The sequence below is a fragment of the Natrix helvetica genome (genome assembly GCF_964273705.1).
Source record: "Natrix helvetica genome assembly, chromosome: Z".
Taxonomy (NCBI): domain Eukaryota; kingdom Metazoa; phylum Chordata; class Lepidosauria; order Squamata; family Natricidae; genus Natrix; species Natrix helvetica.
The window spans coordinates 139,532,686-139,552,221 of record NC_138554.1 but is presented as its reverse complement, the minus strand read 5'-3'; the positions used below and the strand labels follow the sequence as shown (position 1 = coordinate 139,552,221).

Here is a 19,536-nt window from a genome sequence, read left to right as displayed (position 1 = left end):
GGTTGGATCCTTGCGGGTTCAAGCTTGCAAGCTAGAATGGAACCTTTTCCAGACTTATGGGGAATTCATTATCAATAATATTAAAAAGGAAGTTAAAAATTAAAACCTAATGATTATCGCTTTTATTACATTTAATATTAAATTAATTGTTAAATTTTAATGTACATTATTATTATTATTATCCCTCTCCGAAGTCAATTCAGATTTTATGGGACCCTGTTATAATTTCATTATGGTGGACCACCTGCTCAATCTCAGCAGCATCCCATAATTCCCCCAGAAAAGGTTTTGCCCCATTTTACGACCTTTCTTGCGACCATTGCAGTTGTTAAGTCAGTCACATGGTCGTTAAGTGAATCCGGCTTCCCCATTGACTTTTCTCATCAGAAGGTCGCAAAAGGAGATCACGTGACCCCCCCCCCGGGAGACTGCGACCGTCATAAATACAAGTCAGTTGCCAAACATGTGAATTTTGATCATGTGACCATGGGGAGGCCGCAATGGTCGTAAGTGTGGGAAAACTGTCATAAGTTTGTTTTTTCAGTGCCGTTGTAATTGTAAACGGTCACTAAATGAACTGTTGTAAGTCCAGAACTACTTGGATATTAACCTAAAGTTACCCAGCCCATTTATGGGTTAGGTCAGCCCTAGAGGGCCCCCAAACCGCAGCCTAAAAGCTATTCGATTGAAATCAATCGAAGAAACCAATTTTATAATACAATACAATACAATAGTAGAGTTGGAAGGGACCTTGGAGGTCTTCTAGTCCAACCCCCTGCCTAGGTAGGAAACCCTATATTGTTCCAGACAAATGGCTATCCAACATCTTCTTAAAGACTTCCAGTGTTGGGGCATTCACAACTTCTGGAGGCAACTTCTCTTCCACGGATTAATTGTTCTCACTGTCAGGAAATTCCTCCTCAGTTCTAAGTTGCTTCTCTCCTTGATTAGTTTCCACCCATTGCTTCTTGTTCTGCCCTCAGGTGCCTTGGAGAATAGTTTGACTCCCTCTTCTTTGGGGCAGCCCCTGAGATATTGGAAGACTGCTATCATGTCTCCCCTAGTTCTTCTTTCTCTTAAGCTAGACATACCCAGTTCCTGCAACCGTTCTTTGTATGTTTTAGTCTCCAGTCTTTTATTCAATTTTACTCCAATTTTATTCCTTATTTTCTTCCCAGGGATTTTTCGTCGCAATTATCTACTGCTTTTGTAATGGGGAGGTGAGTATCCCAGTCTCCAGAAACTCTGGGTTCAGAGAAAGGGAAGGGAGGGGAAGAACAAAGGGAGGAGGGAGGGAAGGAAGAAAGGGAGGGAGGGAGGGAGGAGTAAGGGAAACCAGAAGGGTAGGGAGGAAAGTTGGGAAGGGAAGGGAAAGGAAAGTGGAAAGAGAGGGAGAGAGGGAAGGGGGAGGAAATGCGGAAGGGGGAAGGGAGGGAGGAGTAAAGGAAACCAGATGGAGAGGGGAAGAAAGTTTGGAAGGGAAGGGAAGGGAAGGAGAGGGGAGGGGAGGGGAGAGGAAAGGAAAGAGAGGGAGAGAGGGAAGGGGGAGGAAATGCAGAAGGGGGAAGGGAGGGAGGGAGGAGTAAAGGAAACCAGAAGGAGAGGGGAAGAAAGTTTGGAAGGGAAGGGAAGGGAAGGAAAGGAGAGGGGAGGGGAGAGGGAGGGGAGAGGAAAGGAAAGTGGAAAGAGAGGGAGAAAGGGAGGGAGGAGGAAATGCGGAAGGGGGAAGGGAGGGAAGGAGGAGTAAGGGAAACCAGAAGGAGAGGGGAAGAAAGTTTGGAAGGGAAGGGAAGGGAAGGGAAGGTGAAGAGAGGAGAGGAGAGGGGGGAGGGGAGGGGAGAGGAAAGGAAAGTGGAAAGTTCCCAAGTTTGGACACCCCTGTTCTGATGGAACTATCTGAGATCCCTTCAAATTTCTCCAAATCTTTTTGCAAATTCCAATTTACGCGGCTCCAGAATCTCTTCTGTAAGGTCAGAACTTTTCCACCAGTCCCATCCCACAATAACCGTCCTTCTCTCCGCTACCTTTCTCCCCCTCCCCAGGTCCAAGCCGAGATCAAGAAGTCTTGGAGCCGGTGGACGTTAGCGCTGGACTTCCGAAGAAAGGCACGGAGCGGGAGCACCACCTACAGCTACGGACCCATGGTTTCCCACACCAGCGTCACGAACGTCACCGCCAAAGGAGGCATGCCACTCCCTCTCAACGGCAAACCGGTCCCGGGGACCCTCAACGGACACCGGAATTTGCCAGGTTACATCCGGAACGGGTCCCTTTCGGAGAACTCATTGGCATCTTCGGGGCCCGAACACTACAGCAAAGAGGAGGAGTACCTCAACAGCTCCGGACTTTACAATGGCTACCGGCCGGCCACCTTATTAGAAAAAGAAGAAGAATCTGTGATGTAACAAAACAAGATGATGGTTAGAAAGCCCCACTTAGGGGTCTCCAAAGGCACTGAGGGTGGCAAGCAACTTCCATCAATTGACCCCCATCACAGTTTTGGGGAGCGGGCAGTTGACCCACCACCCGATTCTTTGCAGCGAGAAACGCCACCTTGCCGGAGTGAAGGACAGCAACCATTTTTGGCGACCCGGCAGAGATTCCGCATTCTCCTGCCCTAGAAGGCAAGAATGAACCCCATTAGGGGAAAGGGGGCCAGTGGTCCTAGGGCATTCAGAGGTTTTTTTCTCCCTTAGATCATAAAGGATCCGGCCCAACCAATCCCAACCAGGGTCAGTTCAGAACAAAGCTTTCTCGCGGGGTTGCGTTGCTTTTAAGATTTGGTTTAATGGAAACAAAAAAATACTCCAACCAACCTGAATGCATTTTTTTTTTGTATCCAGATGAGACTTTCCCCCCTCCATATCTGTGTCCTAAATTCATGTTTTAAGCGACCAAGGGAAAACAGACCTAAGAAAGGGTCTTGCAATCGAAAATTGAAATTGTTTTCCTGCTCGTCCTGTTACCTCTTTGCTTCTGACTCGCCGCACGAGAAAATCGTATTGTCCCAGGGTCTTATTCCTGGTCACTCATCCCCCTCCCCCAAAGAAAGGCATCAAGAGATTGTCCAGCACTCTTTGCAGGAGGAGAAATTACAATTAGATCAATACTGAGCTTGCTCTGCATAAAGCAGTGAGTCAGTCAAAAAGCAAAACAAGAAGATAATATTGTCTCTCTCTTTCCGGAGACAGATCGTTGATTAAAAATAAGAGGGAAACCAAAGGCTGGATATAGAGTGTGGGAGGAGGAGAGGAGGGGCTGGATGGAGGCAACAGAGCTCTGGGTTCAGGTCCTTTATCCCTGCATCAGGATGATGAGCTCTGGAACACCACCCGGGACTGAGGGCAATCCGCCGAGGATCAGATGAGCAGATTAGAAGGGCCGTAAAGCCCTCTTTGCACTATCTCCAATGGAAAGAAGGGACGAGAGAGATTTGAATAGAGAAACGGTGATTGTCCCTGACCTGTCCAACGAGGGCTGTTTTCCCCTCGCCTCCCAAATGTGGTGTTTTTCTACCTCTCCCATTCGGTGCCGTTTGCAGACAAAACACCAGCTCCTTTCCAAGGGGGGGTGACCTTGGGTCCGTCCCAGAGGGATGGAAGCCCGGATGCTAAACGGTGGGAGGGGGAAGGCAGAAAATATGTGGATTTGCACACGAGCGAGCAATGCCAAAGAGGACTATGTGATGTCTTCCCCAGCCTCGGTGACAGTGGGCCGGGTCACACAGCCCCCAGTCCCCCCCCACTCACCCAAGATAACAGAGGACTGCTCTGTATTCCAAAGATCTGACTAGGAGGAAGCCAAAAATAAGTGGACAATTTTGCTTTTAAGGTTGTGCACGAAAGCAATGTTGTATTAAGATGACAATTTTCAAGCTCATCCTAATGGGCAAACTCTCTCTGGCCAACGGATGGAGTCTTATTCCCACCAGGAACTGCCATTCAATAAACAGACTGAGAATCAGCTAAGAGGGATTTTTTTTTTTTTTAATCTTTACCAAAATCTCACAATTGAGGAAGAAGGAATCGTAAGACGTTTTACCTCCATTGCACAGGGAATTCTCGAACTTACAGGCACAGTTGGGGGCCAGAATTTCCGCTGCTTTGCACGGCGGCCATTAAGTGAGGCGCACTCAATTTTACAAAAAAAATTTGCTGCAGTTGTTGAGGGAGCCGCAATGAATGATGAATGAATGAATCACACAGTTGTTAAATGAATCACACAGTCGTTAAGCAAATCTAGCTTTCACCATTGTCTGTCCAAAGCTGGTAGAGAAATTTGCAAGAGAAAATCATGTGATTCTCACAACACCATAACGGCTGTAAATGTAGATAGTCCTCAACTTACAACAGTTCATTTAGTTACAACAGCACTGAAAAAGTGACTTATGACCATTTTTCACAGTTACGACCTTTGCAGCATCTCCATGGATGGCAACTGACTAGTATTTATGACAATGTGCCCTGGGTGTGTTTGTGTGTGTGTGTGTGTGATGTGACTAACCCTTTTGTGACCTTTTGACAAGCAAAGTCAATCTGGGAAGCCACAGGATTCACTTAACAGCCGGGTTACTTGCTTAACAAGTGCGGTGTTTCTCTTAACAACAGTGGCAAGGAAGTCATAAAAATCAGGCTAAAATACTCGCTGAACAAAGGCCTCACTTAGCAATAGAAATTTTGGGCTCATTTGTGGTCGTACGTCGAGGACTAACCATATATGCCAATTGCTGAGCATAGCTGAATTTTGATCACGTGACCGAGGGGAAGCTGCCAGCGTTGTAAGTGTGAGGAGCATTCATGAGTCACTTTTTTCATTGGTGTAAGTTCGAACGGTCACTAAATGAATGGTTGTAAGCCGAGGGCTCCCCACAGACGAAGCAGTCAGTCCATACCAATTCTGAGACTCTTAACTGAGCTGGGTCTGATAATGCAATTTTGTTTTCTATTCCCCGTTTTTAATTATTACTAACCGATAATCCGGCGTTGTCCGGATACTTATTTATAGGGGGAAAATGTCTGGACCAAATGTAATTTGTAATGTTGGATTTTCCCCCTTACCAGAGGGAGCCCCTCTGTGGAGTACTGTGAAGCCGTTACCATGGCAACTCCACTGTGCTGCACAGTAGAAGCCATTTTACGGCACAACAGGCTCTAACCCTAACCCTAACCAATTTCGTTGTATTTAAGTACAATGACAATAAAGATTATACTTATACTTATCTTAACAGAACACACACCCCGAGGGGTTTTAGGGGTGCCTTACCCCCAGAGTATTTGTCTCCGGAGAGTAAGTCACCTGTGTACCAAGTTTGGTTGAAATTGCTCGAGGCTTTCCCAGAGTTATGCTGGAACACACAAACACACAGCCATTTTTACATATTAAGGCTGCTGCACGTCTCCTATTTTTAAAATAAATGCCCTTTGTTAAAAACTACAGCACCCATAATTCCTTGGAGGGAGCCCTTGACAAAAACCATTGCTGCTTCACTCTCGCTTGGATCGAACCTATTCCCATCTCCCGGCGTCTGAAGGGGGATGTCCAGGAAAAGGAACTCAAAGATTTGATGGCACCAGCCGTAGAAATCGCTTTGACTCTTGTTTTTTCGCCCCAGATGGAGGACGCTCATCAAATCCACCGCTTGCAATAATAAGTGGACCTTGGGAGGAAAATTTTAAAAAATCGCTCTGGAAATTAAGAAAGTTGTGAGAGAGAAAAAAATAACATTAAAAATAATAATAACAAGCTGGATCCTGTCCTCCAAATTTGCACAATGGATGTTAATGTTGTCTTAATAATTTATTCCACTGTGTTTCGTGTAATTTATGCTGCTGTGGTGAATTTTGTAAAGAGGGTGAGAAGCTGCTTTCTCCCATCTCCGATCCATCCCGAGCAAGGAATCCCTTAAATCGCTCTAATTCTTACTCAATCCCCTGCCTTTCCGAAATCTGTACTCTATATGGTCATAGCCATAAGGACTAGGAACTTGCTGGTTTAAAACCAAATAAAAGCTGAACTCTCTAGCTAATGCCGGCATCCTGTGTTTTTTGCTTGTGTGTTTCCATGGGACGCAAGGACACTTTGTCCTTGACTGTCAGGCGCAATGGAGCTCAAAACATCCATTGCTAAGCGGGAAGGTCGTTAAGTGAGTTTTGCCCTGTTTTATGACACACACCCCCACTGTTGTTAAATGAAAGCAAGGCAGTTACGTTCGTAGCATCATTGTTAAATGAATCTGGTTTTCTCCGTTGATTATGGCTTGTCAAAGAGGGGAATCACATGGCCCTAGAACATAGCAACCGTCATAAATGCGAGTCAGCTTGTTCAAATTTTGAACGCGTGACCATAGAGATGATGCAACGGTTGTGTGAAAGATGGTCATACGTCCCTTTTTTTGATGCCGTTGCAATTTTTGAACAGTCACTGAATGGACTGTTATAAAGCAAAAATTACCCCTGGCATTCTCTCTCCTTCCACCAAGGTTAAGTTGTAAAAATTGGAAAAGAAAGAGAAGGGGGACAATAATTGTGGGGTCCAACGTCAGGGATAAAAGAGGGGCGGGTTGCAGAGAGGAGGAGGAGGAAGGACTATGAAGTTCTTGGTACTCTCTGATTTTGATTGTTTTCGTGTACACATTTCATGACCCAACTAGGGAACATCATCAGTGTTAAGTAATTAAGCTCCCTGTTAGAAGAGTGAGTATGCTGAGAAGCGTAATGAGAGTGATATGGAATTACACGCACAAACCAGCATACAGAGCCACTGAATAGTATAAAAATATAGTAGTTTACTATGTAGAAATATAGAAGTATTCAGAGTCCGGCTAACAGTCCAAGTCATACACGCTTCAGTAATTCAGTTATCAAAATAGTGAGTCTAACACACAAAGTATAGCTAAACAGTAGCAAACCACAATACCTCAAGATACACCGACCAGCTTCTAACAAAACAGAGAGCTAACAGCCATTCTAGCTCCCTCTTATGGCTGCTTGAGGTAACAAACCAATTACATCTCTTAAGCATTTAAAGTAACAGTAAAGTAATCATCGCTTATATACATTGCCAAGCCAAGCCTAGGGTTACATCCCTAACATTCAGTGCCAGAAAGGAACAGGGTTTGCAGGGAAGAGGAGGAGGACTGGAGTCAGTGGTGCTCTCTGAACTCAGTGGTTTTCTTACAGACATTTCTTCACCCAGCTAAATGACATCATAAATGCTAGACCCTAGAATCCCACTGCCTTCTAGCACTGATGATGTTCCCTAGCTGAATCATGAAATGTCTGCAGGAAAACCACCAATCCTAGAGACCATGAGAGACCCTCATTTCTATTTCTAAATGTTTCCAGCCAAGAGGAGGAAGGACGGTGAGGTCCCTGGTGCTGAGCCCGGTTGTATTTGCAGAAAGTGGTCAAGAATTGAGGACTAGTTGCATAACTTGATTTTTGATACCTTGGATCTCCCAAACATGGAAAGGAATGGCTAGAATCTGCAGTAAATTTGTCGCAGGAATCCAAACTTCCAAGGGTGGGAATCATCACTAGAGATTTTATTTCGGATTTATCCAAGCAAGAAAACGTTGGCTTCAGCTTGCACCACGTTGTGCACACACACCAACACAAATATGTGCGCACACACATACAACAAGCAACGCTTGGCAGGCAGCTGCCAGTGCCCCACCAACTTTTAATCCAATTGTCATTTTGAAAAGCCAGATGCCCAAAATTTCTTCCCCAAGTTGCAAAATGACGTTCGAAAGGCAGAATGTGGAAAACGATGCTCTGATTGCAATTATCTCATTGCTCAATCCCAGCACATTCCATCAGACATTCATTTATGGGTCCAAAAAGAAAAACGAGTTTCCATTTTTATTTATTTGCATCAGGTTTTTATTTTACATCAACTATTTTATTACTTTATAACTCACTCAAGACAGTGGACACAGGTGGACACAATACTCCTTTCCTCCTCCTATTTTCCCCATCTAGAATTCCCCGTCTCCCGTGAGTGGTCCAAAGTCACCCAGCTGCCTTTTATACCTAAGGCAGGATTACAACTCACAATTTGGTTTCTAGCCCAGAACCTGTTGATTTGGCCTGTTCCACCTCTCTGCATTTCCCTCAAATGTCCAATAGGTATTTCATGATGGAATCTGCACAGATGATCTTTTCTGTTCAGATGAAGGATTTATTTTCTTTCTTTCTTTCCTTCTTTCTTTCTTGCAGGAAACAATAACCTAGGAAAATAAATCACATCTTCAGGGACTTGTAATTATTCTATGCATTCCATGTTAGCCAGGAAAATGCAAAACACATGATGGTAAAGTCAGCACAACATTCCATCTAGGAAAAGGGCGTTTTTACATAATTTTTATTATTATTGTTGTTATTATTGTAAAACTTGAATGGGCGTCTATAAAGGCAAAACAAGGGAATGAAAGAAAAGAACTTTTTTTTTCTTTCAATTTTACGGTTCACGATTTGCAATCAAAACCAGAGCTGAGGGAAGGGTTGAGCAAATGCACAGGAATTGTTTGCAAGACAAAGCGGTCCAAGAATGAACAAATTGTTTCTGCAGCGTCTCTCAACACATTTATTCTTATTAATAACCTTTTGATTCTGGCAGACTGTTCCCTCACTTTAATTCTCACAAGCCTTGTGTAAGTTTGTTCTTTGTTCACGGTTGTGGCTGCCATAGGTTTGGATCAGGCTTCAAAAAGGACAGCAAGTCAGGAGCACAATGGCAGCTAATCGAACTTGTTATCAAGGAGTGAGGGGGAATGGATTGGGAAGGAGGCCACCAGGTGTCCCCTCAAGAAGAAGCAGCATCCAGCCATTTGTTGGTGAACCTTAAAAAATTAGAATTGATTAATAATGGAATGGGCGAACATCAAGAACCAGAAGGGTATAAGTTGAATGATGAAATTAAAGAGTCCCTTTGTGGAGAGGGTGCGGCCTATAAATTGAATTAATAAATAAATATAATCTGGAAGAAGAGAAGGGAAGGTGGAAGGAAGGAAGAGATGGAGGGAGGGAGGGAGGGAGGGAGAAAAGGTAGGAAAGAAGAAGGATTGGATGGATGGATGGATGGATGGATGGATGGATGGATGGATAGATGGAAGGGAGGGAGGGAGCATGGGAGGAAGAAGAAAAGAAAGGAAGGAGAAGAAATGAAGGAATATAAAAGGGAGGGAGAAAAGGAAGGAAGGAGAAGGAAGAAACATAAAAGGGAGGGAGGGAGGGAGAAAAGGAAGGAAGAAAGTTGAATGGATGGATGGATGGGAGGGAGGGAGGAAAGAAGAATGGATGGATGGAAGGAAGGAAGGAAGGAAGGAAGGAAGGAAGGAAGGAAGGAAGGAAGGAAGGAAGGAAGGAAGGAAGGCTCACATTTGCCTCCAATAGAATCTGATGGCTTCTTTTCCTCCAGGGAAAATTTAATTGCAGTCCTGCTCTATCTCAACCCAGCTGAGTGAAGACATCAAAAAACAGGGAGAATAGATTTTCTGCTTTTCCACGGCTGGAGTGAAATCAACCAAAATAGAGTATGCTAAAATGGGCTGGATTACATTATCCTTTTTTTTCCTTTGTCTTTTTTAATGGATGCCCATGTGGCTTCCGTCGTTGAAAATGCAATAAGACACGTAACTCTGTTACTCGAAGTCCTGAAAGCATATTTCAAACCAGGGACAGCATCAGGAACGTAGAGATTTAAATTCTCTGAGCCATGAGGAGTTTTCATTTATTTACAATTACAATTACAATAGCAGAGTTGGAAGGGACCTTGGAGGTCTTCTAGTCCAACCCCCTGCCTAGGCAGGAAACCCTATACCATTCCAGACAAATGGCTATCCAACATCTTCTTAAAGACTTCCAGTGTTGGGGCATTCACAACTTCTGGAGGCAACTTCTGTTCCACTGATTCATTGTTCTAACTGTCAGGAAGTTTCTCCTCAGTTCTAAGTTGCTTCTCTCCTTGGTTAGTTTCCACCCATTACTTCTTGTTCTACCCTCAGGTGCTTTGGAGAATAGCTTGACTCTCTCTTCTTTGGGGAAACCCCTGAGATATTAGAACACTGCTATCATGTCTCCCCTAGTCCTTCTTTTCATTAAACTAGACACACCCAGTTCCTGCAACCGTTCTTCATATGTTTTAGTCTCCAGTCCCCTAATCCTCTTTCTTGCTCTTCTCTGCACTCTTTCTAGAGTCTCCACATCTTTTTTACATCGTGGCGACCAGAACTGAATGCCGTTTTCCAAATGTGGCCTCACCAAGGCTTTGTAAAGTGGTATTAACCCTTCACGTGATCTTGATTCTATCCCTCTGTTGATGCAGCCTAGAACTGTGTTGGCTTTTTTAGCAGCTGCTGCACACGGCTGGCTCCTATTTAAATGGTTGTCCACTAGGACTCCAAGATCCCTTTCACAGTTACTACAGTTGACCAAGGTACCACCTATACTGTACCTGTGCAGTTCGTTTTCCTTGCTTAAATGTAGAACCTTACTCTTTTCACCACTGAATTTCATTTTATTAGACAGTGCCCAATGTTCAAGTTTGTCAAGATCCTTCTGTATCTTAAGCCTATCTTCTGGAGTGTTGGCTATTCCTGCCAGCTTGGTGTCATCTGCAAATTTGATGAATTCCCCATTTATTCCCTCATCCAAATCATTGATGAAGATGTTGAAGAGTACTGGGCCTAAAACAGAGCCTTGGGGTACTCCACTGCATACTTTCCTCCATGTAGATGCAGTTCCATTGAGGACTACACATTGAGTGCGGTTGGTCAGCCAGTTATGAATCCATCTGGTGGTGATGCTGTCTAACCCACATTCTTCTACTTTATCTAGTAGTAGGTTATGGTCGGGGTGAGTTCCTACCAGTTCTCACCTCTTCTATAGAAGAGGTTCCACAAATCTACAGTGCCATTTAGAACTGGTTCCAACTGCCTCCCCCCGCCCATCCGCAATCATCAAGATGAAGAGCGAGAGGAGGAATTCTGGGAGTTGAAGTCCACAAGTCTTAAAGCTGTCAAGTTTGAACACCCCTGGGGTTTTTTTTCTAAAGGGTTAGGGGTGCAAGGGTCTTGTAACTTGACAGCTTTAAGACTTGCATGCTTCAAATGCCAGTTTCTGAGCCAACATTTTGGCAAGAGCGTTGTTAAGTGAGTTTCACCACATTTTACAAGTTGGCCACTCCTACCCGGTCACATGGTTGGCAAGCCACTCCCACACAGTCACATGGCTGGCAAGCCACTCCCACAAAGCAGGCCACACCTACAGAAGAGGTTCTAACAAATTTTGAAACCCACCACTGGTTATGGTCTACCTTATCAAAAGCCTTACTGAAGTCCAAGTAAACTATATCGACGGCATTCCTCTGGCCCACTAATTTTGTCACATTATCAAAGAATGCAATAAGATTAGTCTGGCATGATCTATTTATTTTTATTATTTTTTATTATTCGTATTTATAGACCGCCCCTTCTCCCGAAAGGGACTCGGGGCGGTGTACAGTCACTAAAATGCGTTATAAAATACATACATAAAACAGTTAAATAATTAAATACGTAGGTGGAGGAGGTTGCAAGACTGTATATAGAATAATAAATATAGTACATTAAAAGCTTATTAAAACCCCAAACCCAATTAAAATGAATAAATCCCCGGGAGGTAAAACTAAGAAAGTGCCAGGCCAGCTGATTGAAATAGGTGAGTCTTTAACTTTTGCCGGAAGGAACGGAGGTCGGTGGTAGTTCGAATGTCTGGGGGGAGGTCATTCCAGAGGGTTGGGCCCATCACAGAGAAGGATCTACTCCTAGGTGTCGCCCGCTGGCATTGCCTAGCAGACGGCACCAGGAGGAGTCCCTCTCTGTGTGAGCGGATAGGTCGCAGGGACGTATGTGGAAGGATGCGATCCTGCAGATACCTAGGTCCTATGCCATGGAGCGCTTTAAAGATGGTAATCAGTACCTTGAAACGCACCCGAAAGGCCACAGGTAGCCAGTGCAGCTCGCGCAGGAGAGGTGTTACGTGGGAGTAACGAGTACTTCCCATAATAACCCGCGCAGCTGCGTTCTGAACTAGCTGCAGTCTCCGGATGCGTCCCAAGGGAAGCCCCATGTAGAGAGCATTGCAGTAGTCCAGGCGAGACGTCACCAGCGCATGAGTGACCGTGCGCAGGGCACTCCGGTCAAGTAGGGGGCGCAATTGGCGCACCAGGCGAACCTGGTGGAACGCCCCCCTTGCCACGGCTGCCACATGGTCCTCCATTGACAGCCGGGCATCGAGGAGGACGCCCAAATTGCGCGCCCGCTCCACAGGGGACAGCTGTTCGCCCCCTATGGCCAGCGATGGAGTCAGCTGGCTGAACCGAGGCGCCGGTACCCACAGCCACTCAGTCTTGGAGGGGTTGAGTTTGAGTCTGTTGTCCCCCATCCAGACCCCGAAGGCTTCCAAACACCGGGACATCACTTCGACAGCCTCGTTGGGGTGGTTTGGGGTTGAAATATACAGCTGAGTATCATCAGCGTAAAGATGGTACTCAACCCCAAAACCACGGATGATCTCACCCAGCGGCTTCACATATGCGTTGAACAGGAGAGGCGAGAGGACCGACCCCTGTGGCACCCCACAAGTGAGTGGCCTCAGGGACGACCTCTGCCCCCCTGTCAACACACATTGCTTCCGGTCGGAGAGGTAGGAGCCGAACCACCGCAAAACGGTGCCTCCGACTCCCATCCCCTCCAATCGGCGCAATAGGATACCATGGTCGATGGTATCAAAAGCCGCCGAGAGGTCTAATAGGACCAGGATAGAGGAACAACCCCTATCTCTGGCCCTCCAGAGATCATCAACCAACGCGACCAAGGCTGTCTCAGTGCTGTGCCCGGGTCGGAAGCCGGACTGGCGTGGGTCTAGATAGTCGGATTCGTCTAGGTGTCGTGGAAATTGCTGCGCCACCACATCTGTTTTTGACAAATCCATGTTGGCTTTTGGCTATTACTTTGTTTGCTTCTAGGTGTTCACAAATTCGTTGCTTGATTATTTTTTCCAGAATCTTTCCTGGTATTGAGGTCAGGCTGATAGGTCTGTAGTTTCCTGGATCTATTTTTTTCCCTTTTTTGAAGATGGGATCTCAGCTCTTTTCCAGTCCTCTGGTAGTTCCCTGGTGCTCCAGGATCTCTGAAAGATATAATTCAGTGGTTCTGAGATCTTGTCTGCCAGTTCCTTCAGAACCCTGGGGTGTAATCCATCCGGTCCTGGTGATTTGAACTCATCTAGGGTAGACAGGTGCTCACTTACCATTTTCTTCCCTATTTCAACTTGTGTTCCTAATCTGATTTTTGTGGTGCTGCTTTTGATAGGTTGGACTGTTTTATCCCTTTGTGTAAAGACAGATGCAAAACATGAGTTAAATAATTCTGCTTTCTCCCTGTTGCTTGTCACCTTCTTGCCATTTTCTCCCAGCAATGGACCAATGGTTTCCTTAACTTTTTTCTTGTTTTTAACATGTTGGAAGAAGCTTTTTTTGTTATTTTTTACTTTTGTGGCAAACCTTTCTTCATTGTGAGCCTTAGCTTTCCTCACTTCATCTTTACAGGCTCGCGCTATTTGCTGATATTTTGCCTTAGTTATGTCCCCCTCCTTCCACTTTTTATATTTATCCTTTTTGTCTTTCAGAGAGTTCTTTATGCAGCCATGCTGGTTTCTTTTGGGAGCTGTTATTTTTCTTCTTCATTGGTATTGTGTGAGACTGGGCTTTTATAATCTCGTTTTTCAAAATTTCCCAAGCTTCTTGTTTTCCCCTTGAGGATTCTCATCCATGGAATCCTTCCCAAGCTCTCTCTAAGTTTATTGAAATTAGCTCTCTTAAAGTCCAATACTCTAGTTTGACTTTGTTCTACTACTTGTGTTTGCATAATGTTGAATTCCAATATTGCATGGTCACTTGCCCCCAAGGTTCCTGTGGCTTCAACACCTTCTATCATTTCCTCTCAGTGAGAATTAAGTCCAATATAGATGATCCCCTTGTTCCCTTCTCTACCTTTTGGGAAACAAAGTTGTCTGCTAGGTTTGTTAGGAACCTGTTGGATCTTCCACTTGGTGCAGAGTTTGTTTCCCAGTTGATGTCAGGATAGTTAAAATCCCCCACTACTATTGTGGTGTGCTTCCTACATACCTTAGTTAGCTGACTAGCAAAAAGTTCATCTACTTCCTCTGCTTGGTTGGGTGGCCTGTAGTATAGACCTATGGCAATGTCATTTCCCCCACAATCTTTAATATTGACCCAAATGCATTCAAGATAGTTCTCATCATTGTTGTGCTCTATTTCTGTAGAGATGTAGTTATTTCTTATATATAGTGCCTAAGTGTAGAACCGTACTTTTTTCACCATTGAATTTCATTTTGTTAGATAACACCCAATGTTAAAGTCTGTCAAGATCCTTCTGTATCTTAAACCTATCTTCTGCAAATTTGATGAGTTCCCCATTTATTCCCTCATCCAAATCATTGATGAAGATGTTGAAGAGTACTGGGCCTAAAACAGAGCCTTGGGGTACTCCACTGCATACTTCCCTCCATGTAGATGCAGTTCCATTGAGGACTACCCGTTGAGTGCGGTTGGTCAGCCAGTTACCAATCCATCTGGTGGTGGTGCTGTCTAACCCACATTCTTCTACTTTATCTAGTAGTAGATTATGATGTACCTTATCATAAGCCTTACTGAAGTCCAAGTAAACTATATCGACGGCATTCCTCTGGTCTGTCTATCTGTCTGTAATCTATCTCTTTATATTTATCTATATCTAATTCTATCTATCCATCCATCCATCCATCCATCCATCCATCCATCCATCCATCCATCTATCTATAATCTATGTCTATCTCCAATGTATCTGAAGACATCTATATATTGCCTGATTCCTAAACCACAGAAATTGCTGCTAGCAGCCACCACACTAATTTAGACCTTGTTTACAGTTAGGAGGTTAGACTAGATGATCTCATCTGATCCTTCAGGTCACATGTTCTGTGATTCTTTCATACACTAGATTCAATAACAATCTTCTAAACTTTAGCCTTTTTTTTCCAAATGTGACCACATTAGGATGTGTGGACTTCAGCTCCCAGAATTCCCCAGCCAACCCAGTACTGACTGAGGAATTCTGGGAGTTGCAGTCCACACATCTTAAATGGGCCGGTCCATGCTTGAGAAACTCTGCTTTAAATGTTGTTGGAAACTTTGACAAACAGGCGGACGATAAAAAAAAACAACGATTGTTAAAAGTGTCTGATAGTTAAATTAACGATTCAAGGAGCCAGGATTTCACTTCAAGGAATTACTGGAAAGTAATTAAGTACCAGCAGTTAATTGGGATGCTCCAGAATCCAGATGTCAGGGGGAGCTTAATTTTTACAAACTGCTCGGCATTTGCACAGTCAGCACATTTTTCTTACTACAACTTTTTCTTGCTCAGAATTTGCTATTTTACACCCTCCTGTCAGGTTAAAATAAACATAAAAAATGAAAAAAAAACTTTAAACCTTCGCTTCCATCTAGAAATTATATCCTGCCATCTTTGTGATGTTTGAAGTACAATTGGTCCTCAACAATGAAAATTGCAATTATCATAAATACAACTAACTAACTTTCCCCCTAACTTCCTTCCATCCTTCCACCCATCCTTCTTTCCTCCCTCCCTCCCCCTCAACATTAAGGTGACCAACCGTCCTCCTTTAGGGAGGACAGTCCTTCTTTTGTAAGTTCTGTCCTCCCTTGAAAAGTGTCCTCCTACATGTCCTCCTTTTCGATATTTGAAGGCTAATCTGTTGCGCGTTATGTGACGTATTTTATTAAACAGTTTTTAATGGTGTTTTTTTTTTACTTCATCGCAAGTATATTGAACAGATATTGAATCTTGTGTTGAATTTTTATCTAAAGAAATGCTAGACATTAAAATAGACGACAATTGTCTCTTTGAAGAAATTAGAAGACTGAATGTATATTTAAATTCTGAAAAATTAATAAATCGGGAAAATCAACATGTTGAAATTGATAAAAGATGGGTGGATATGTCAGCCATTTCAAAAATGAACATATTCCATGTGAACATTTATTTATACTTGTTCAATTTACGTTGTGCTGCCTTGGAACTAATGCAGCAGTTGAAAGAGTTTTTTCAATTGCCAATGATTTTTTGACAAGTGAGAAATCGAGATTGAATGTTGATACTCTAGCTGCAGCACTTGCCGTAAAATTCAATATGAAGGATATTTCTTGTTCAGATATTTCCAATATATTGTTAGAAGATAATACATTGACAAAAAATATTAATTCAATGGAAAAGTACTCATTTAAATAATAATTAACAGGCATGTAAGCATAATTACAATATAAAACGTTGCAAATGTTTTCATTATGCATATATCATATTTTAGTGTATTATTGTTGCAATAAATAAAATATTTCTTTTATTTACGATATATTTTTCCCAATTTATCTGTCCTCCTTTTCATTGTAAAAAAGTTGGTCACCTTAGCATGTTGGACAATAGAACGTGTTTTGTCCTCCTTTTCATTGTAAAAAAGTTGGTCACCTTACTCAACATCCCTCCCTCCCTTCCTTTCTTCCTGGCCTCCTTCCCCCCCTTCCTTCCTTCCTTCCTTCCTTTCTTCCCTCCCTCCTTTTCTTCTTCCTTTTGTTCCTGCCTCCCACCCTTCCTTCCTTCCTTCTCTCCCTCCCTCCTTCCTCCCTCCCTCACACCCTTCCTTTCCTTTTCTCCCTCCCTCCTTCCTTTACTCTCTTCCTCACACCCTCCCTTCTTTCCTTTCTTGTTCTCCCTCCTTTCCTCCTTCCTCCCACCCTTCCTTCCTTCCCTCCCTCCCTCCAACCCTTCCTTCCTTTCTTTCTTGCCTCGCAACCCACCTATCCTTCCTTCCTTCTCTCCCTCCTTCCTTTCCTCCCTCCCTCACACCCTTCCCTTCCTTCCTTCCTTCTCTCCCTCCTTCGTTTCCTCCCTTCCTTCCTTCTCTCCTTCCCTCCTTCCTTTCCTCCCTTCCTCACACCCCTCCCTCCCTCCCTCCCTCCCTTTCTTCCTTCCTCCCTTCCTTCCTTCCTTCCTTCCTGGCCTTCTTCCCTCCCCCACACTCTCCCTTCTTTCCTTTCCTCCTCTCTCTCCTTCCTTCCCTCCCTGCCTCCCACCCTCCCTTCCTTTCTTTCTTGCCTCGCAACCCACCTATCCTTCCTTCCTTCTCTCCCTCCTTCCTTTCCTCCCTCCCTCACACCCTTCCCTTCCTTCCTTCCTTCTCTCCCTCCTTCGTTTCCTCCCTTCCTTCCTTCTCTCCTTCCCTCCTTCCTTTCCTCCCTTCCTCACACCCCTCCCTCCCTCCCTCCCTTCCTTCCTTCCTTCCTTCCTTCCTTCCTTCCTTCCTGGCCTTCTTCCCTCCCCCACACTCTCCCTTCTTTCCTTTCCTCCTCTCTCTCCTTCCTTCCCTCCCTGCCTCCCACCCTCCCTTCCTTTCTTTCTTGCCTCGCAACCCACCTATCCTTCCTTCCTTCTCTCCCTCCTTCCTTTCCTCCCTCCCTCACACCCTTCCCTTCCTTCCTTCCTTCTCTCCCTCCTTCGTTTCCTCCCTTCCTTCCTTCTCTCCTTCCCTCCTTCCTTTCCTCCCTTCCTCACACCCCTCCCTCCCTCCCTCCCTTCCTTCCTTCCTTCCTTCCTTCCTTCCTTCCTGGCCTTCTTCCCTCCCCCACACTCTCCCTTCTTTCCTTTCCTCCTCTCTCTCCTTCCTTTCCTCCCTGCCTCCCACCCTCCCTTCCACCCTCCCTTCCTTCCTGGCCTCCCAACCCACCCATCCTTCTTTCTCTCCCTTCCCTGCCTTCCTTCCCTGACCTGTCCAACGTGAACAGAAATAGGAGAATTGCATTCTATAGTTCCTGCCAAAACAATTGCAAAAGTTTATTATTTGCTTAAAATTGGGAAGGTTTGGTATGACCCAGAATGGAGGGATGGTTGATGAAAAAGATGCAACATGTGGAAATGGCTAAATTGACATTTATTATTAAAAAAAGACAAAAAAAGACAATGTCCCCATTTATGTTTGCCTGGAGACCCTTGGTAGTGTTTTTGCGCACGAAACTGAAAACCTTTTTCTATCTTCTTCTTTTGTTTATGCATTCTTATTCACTCATTCCTTCTCTTCCCTTCCCACTCCTCTCCTCTCCTTTCCTCACCCCTTCCCTTCCCTTTTTCTTCCTCCAGCACTTCCTCACTTCCCCTTCTTTCTTTTTTCTTTCCTTTTCTGTTCCTTCTTCCCTCCTATCCTCCTTTCCTCACTCCTCCCTTTTTCTTTCCTTCTGTCATCCCTTTCCCTCCTCCTCCATCAATAACAACAACAAGAACACAGTAGAGACTCTGTTATTAAGCTAAAAGATGTATACCTTTTTTCAGACCATAGAAATGACTCACTCTCCTTGGGTTGGTCTGGTTTATTTTTTATTAATATTATATTGAACATACATTGTGCAGCTTCCGTTCTTCTTTGTCCACTTGTGAATGCAATCCTGTTTCCTTTTGGTGAAAACAGATCTGTTTTATATAAGCAAAAGAGAAATACGAGCTACCAATTTCAAAAAAAATAAATAAAAAGAAAGAAAAAGGACATGATGGCTTGAGGCTTTTATTCTGTTTATGAATTATGTTTTCCTGGACATATTTCCCCCACACACTGGGGAGGCTTAATGACAGTGGAAAATGCGATCAGCCACTATCTAAAGCGAAAGAAATCAATCTAGAGATGAGAACATTCAAACATGATAAAAAAGGATTATTGAACAATTTTGTTTGTTTGTTTATTGGATTTATATTTATAATTTTCCTCTGTGTGTGTCCGTGTGTGTGTGTGTCCATTCTTTCTAGAAGGAAACAGTTTCTGCCAAATGTATTTATTTATTTAGCGTACGGCAAATACATGGACTTATGGCACTTCAAAGGATAATGTCCAGTTCACTCAGCCATTCAAGGACGGGGGGGGGGGTCTATGTTGAAAAAGTGAGGCATTCGACTTGTGTGAGCTCTTGATGGATATCCGGACACCATGTGGTGGACGTTTTGTCTAGGGGCACCTCAGTCACAATGCGGGGTGGAGACAAGACCCCATTTAAACAAGGAGTCCTGGCAGACACCAAGTTAGTTATGGAGCTCTTGTTGTTGTTGCTAGTTGCGAAGTCGTGTCTGACCCATCCTGACCCCATGGACAATATTCCTCCAGACCTTCCTGTCCTCTACCATCCTCTGGAGTCCATTTAAGCTCACGTCTACTGCTTCAGTGACTCCATCCAGCCACCTCCTTCTCTGTTGTCCCCTTCTTCTTCTTTTGCCCTCCATCGTTCCCAGCATGAGGCTCTTTTCCAGGGAGTCCTTCCTTCTCCTTAGGTGGCCAAAGTATTGGACTTTCCTCTTCAGGATCTGGCCTTCTAAAGAGCAGTCAGGGTGGATATCCTCTAGGACTGACCGGTTGGATCGTTTGTCTGAGATGGTAGAGT

General features: G+C 44.3%; 1 protein-coding gene across 2 annotated transcripts in view; it reads left to right on the top strand.

Moving 5' to 3' along the window:
• The window catches only part of PTH1R (parathyroid hormone 1 receptor), a 98,203-nt gene extending 92,196 nt beyond the window's left edge, over positions 1-6,007 (top strand). For both annotated transcript variants that reach the window (XM_081971505.1, XM_081971506.1), the window contains 2 exons: positions 1,179-1,220; positions 2,043-6,007. In XM_081971505.1, the coding sequence (XP_081827631.1) occupies positions 1,179-1,220; positions 2,043-2,405 (405 nt within the window). In that variant the 3' untranslated portion in view covers positions 2,406-6,007. The remainder of the gene's footprint in view (positions 1-1,178; positions 1,221-2,042) is intronic.
• The last annotated feature ends 13,529 nt before the right edge of the window (positions 6,008-19,536 follow it).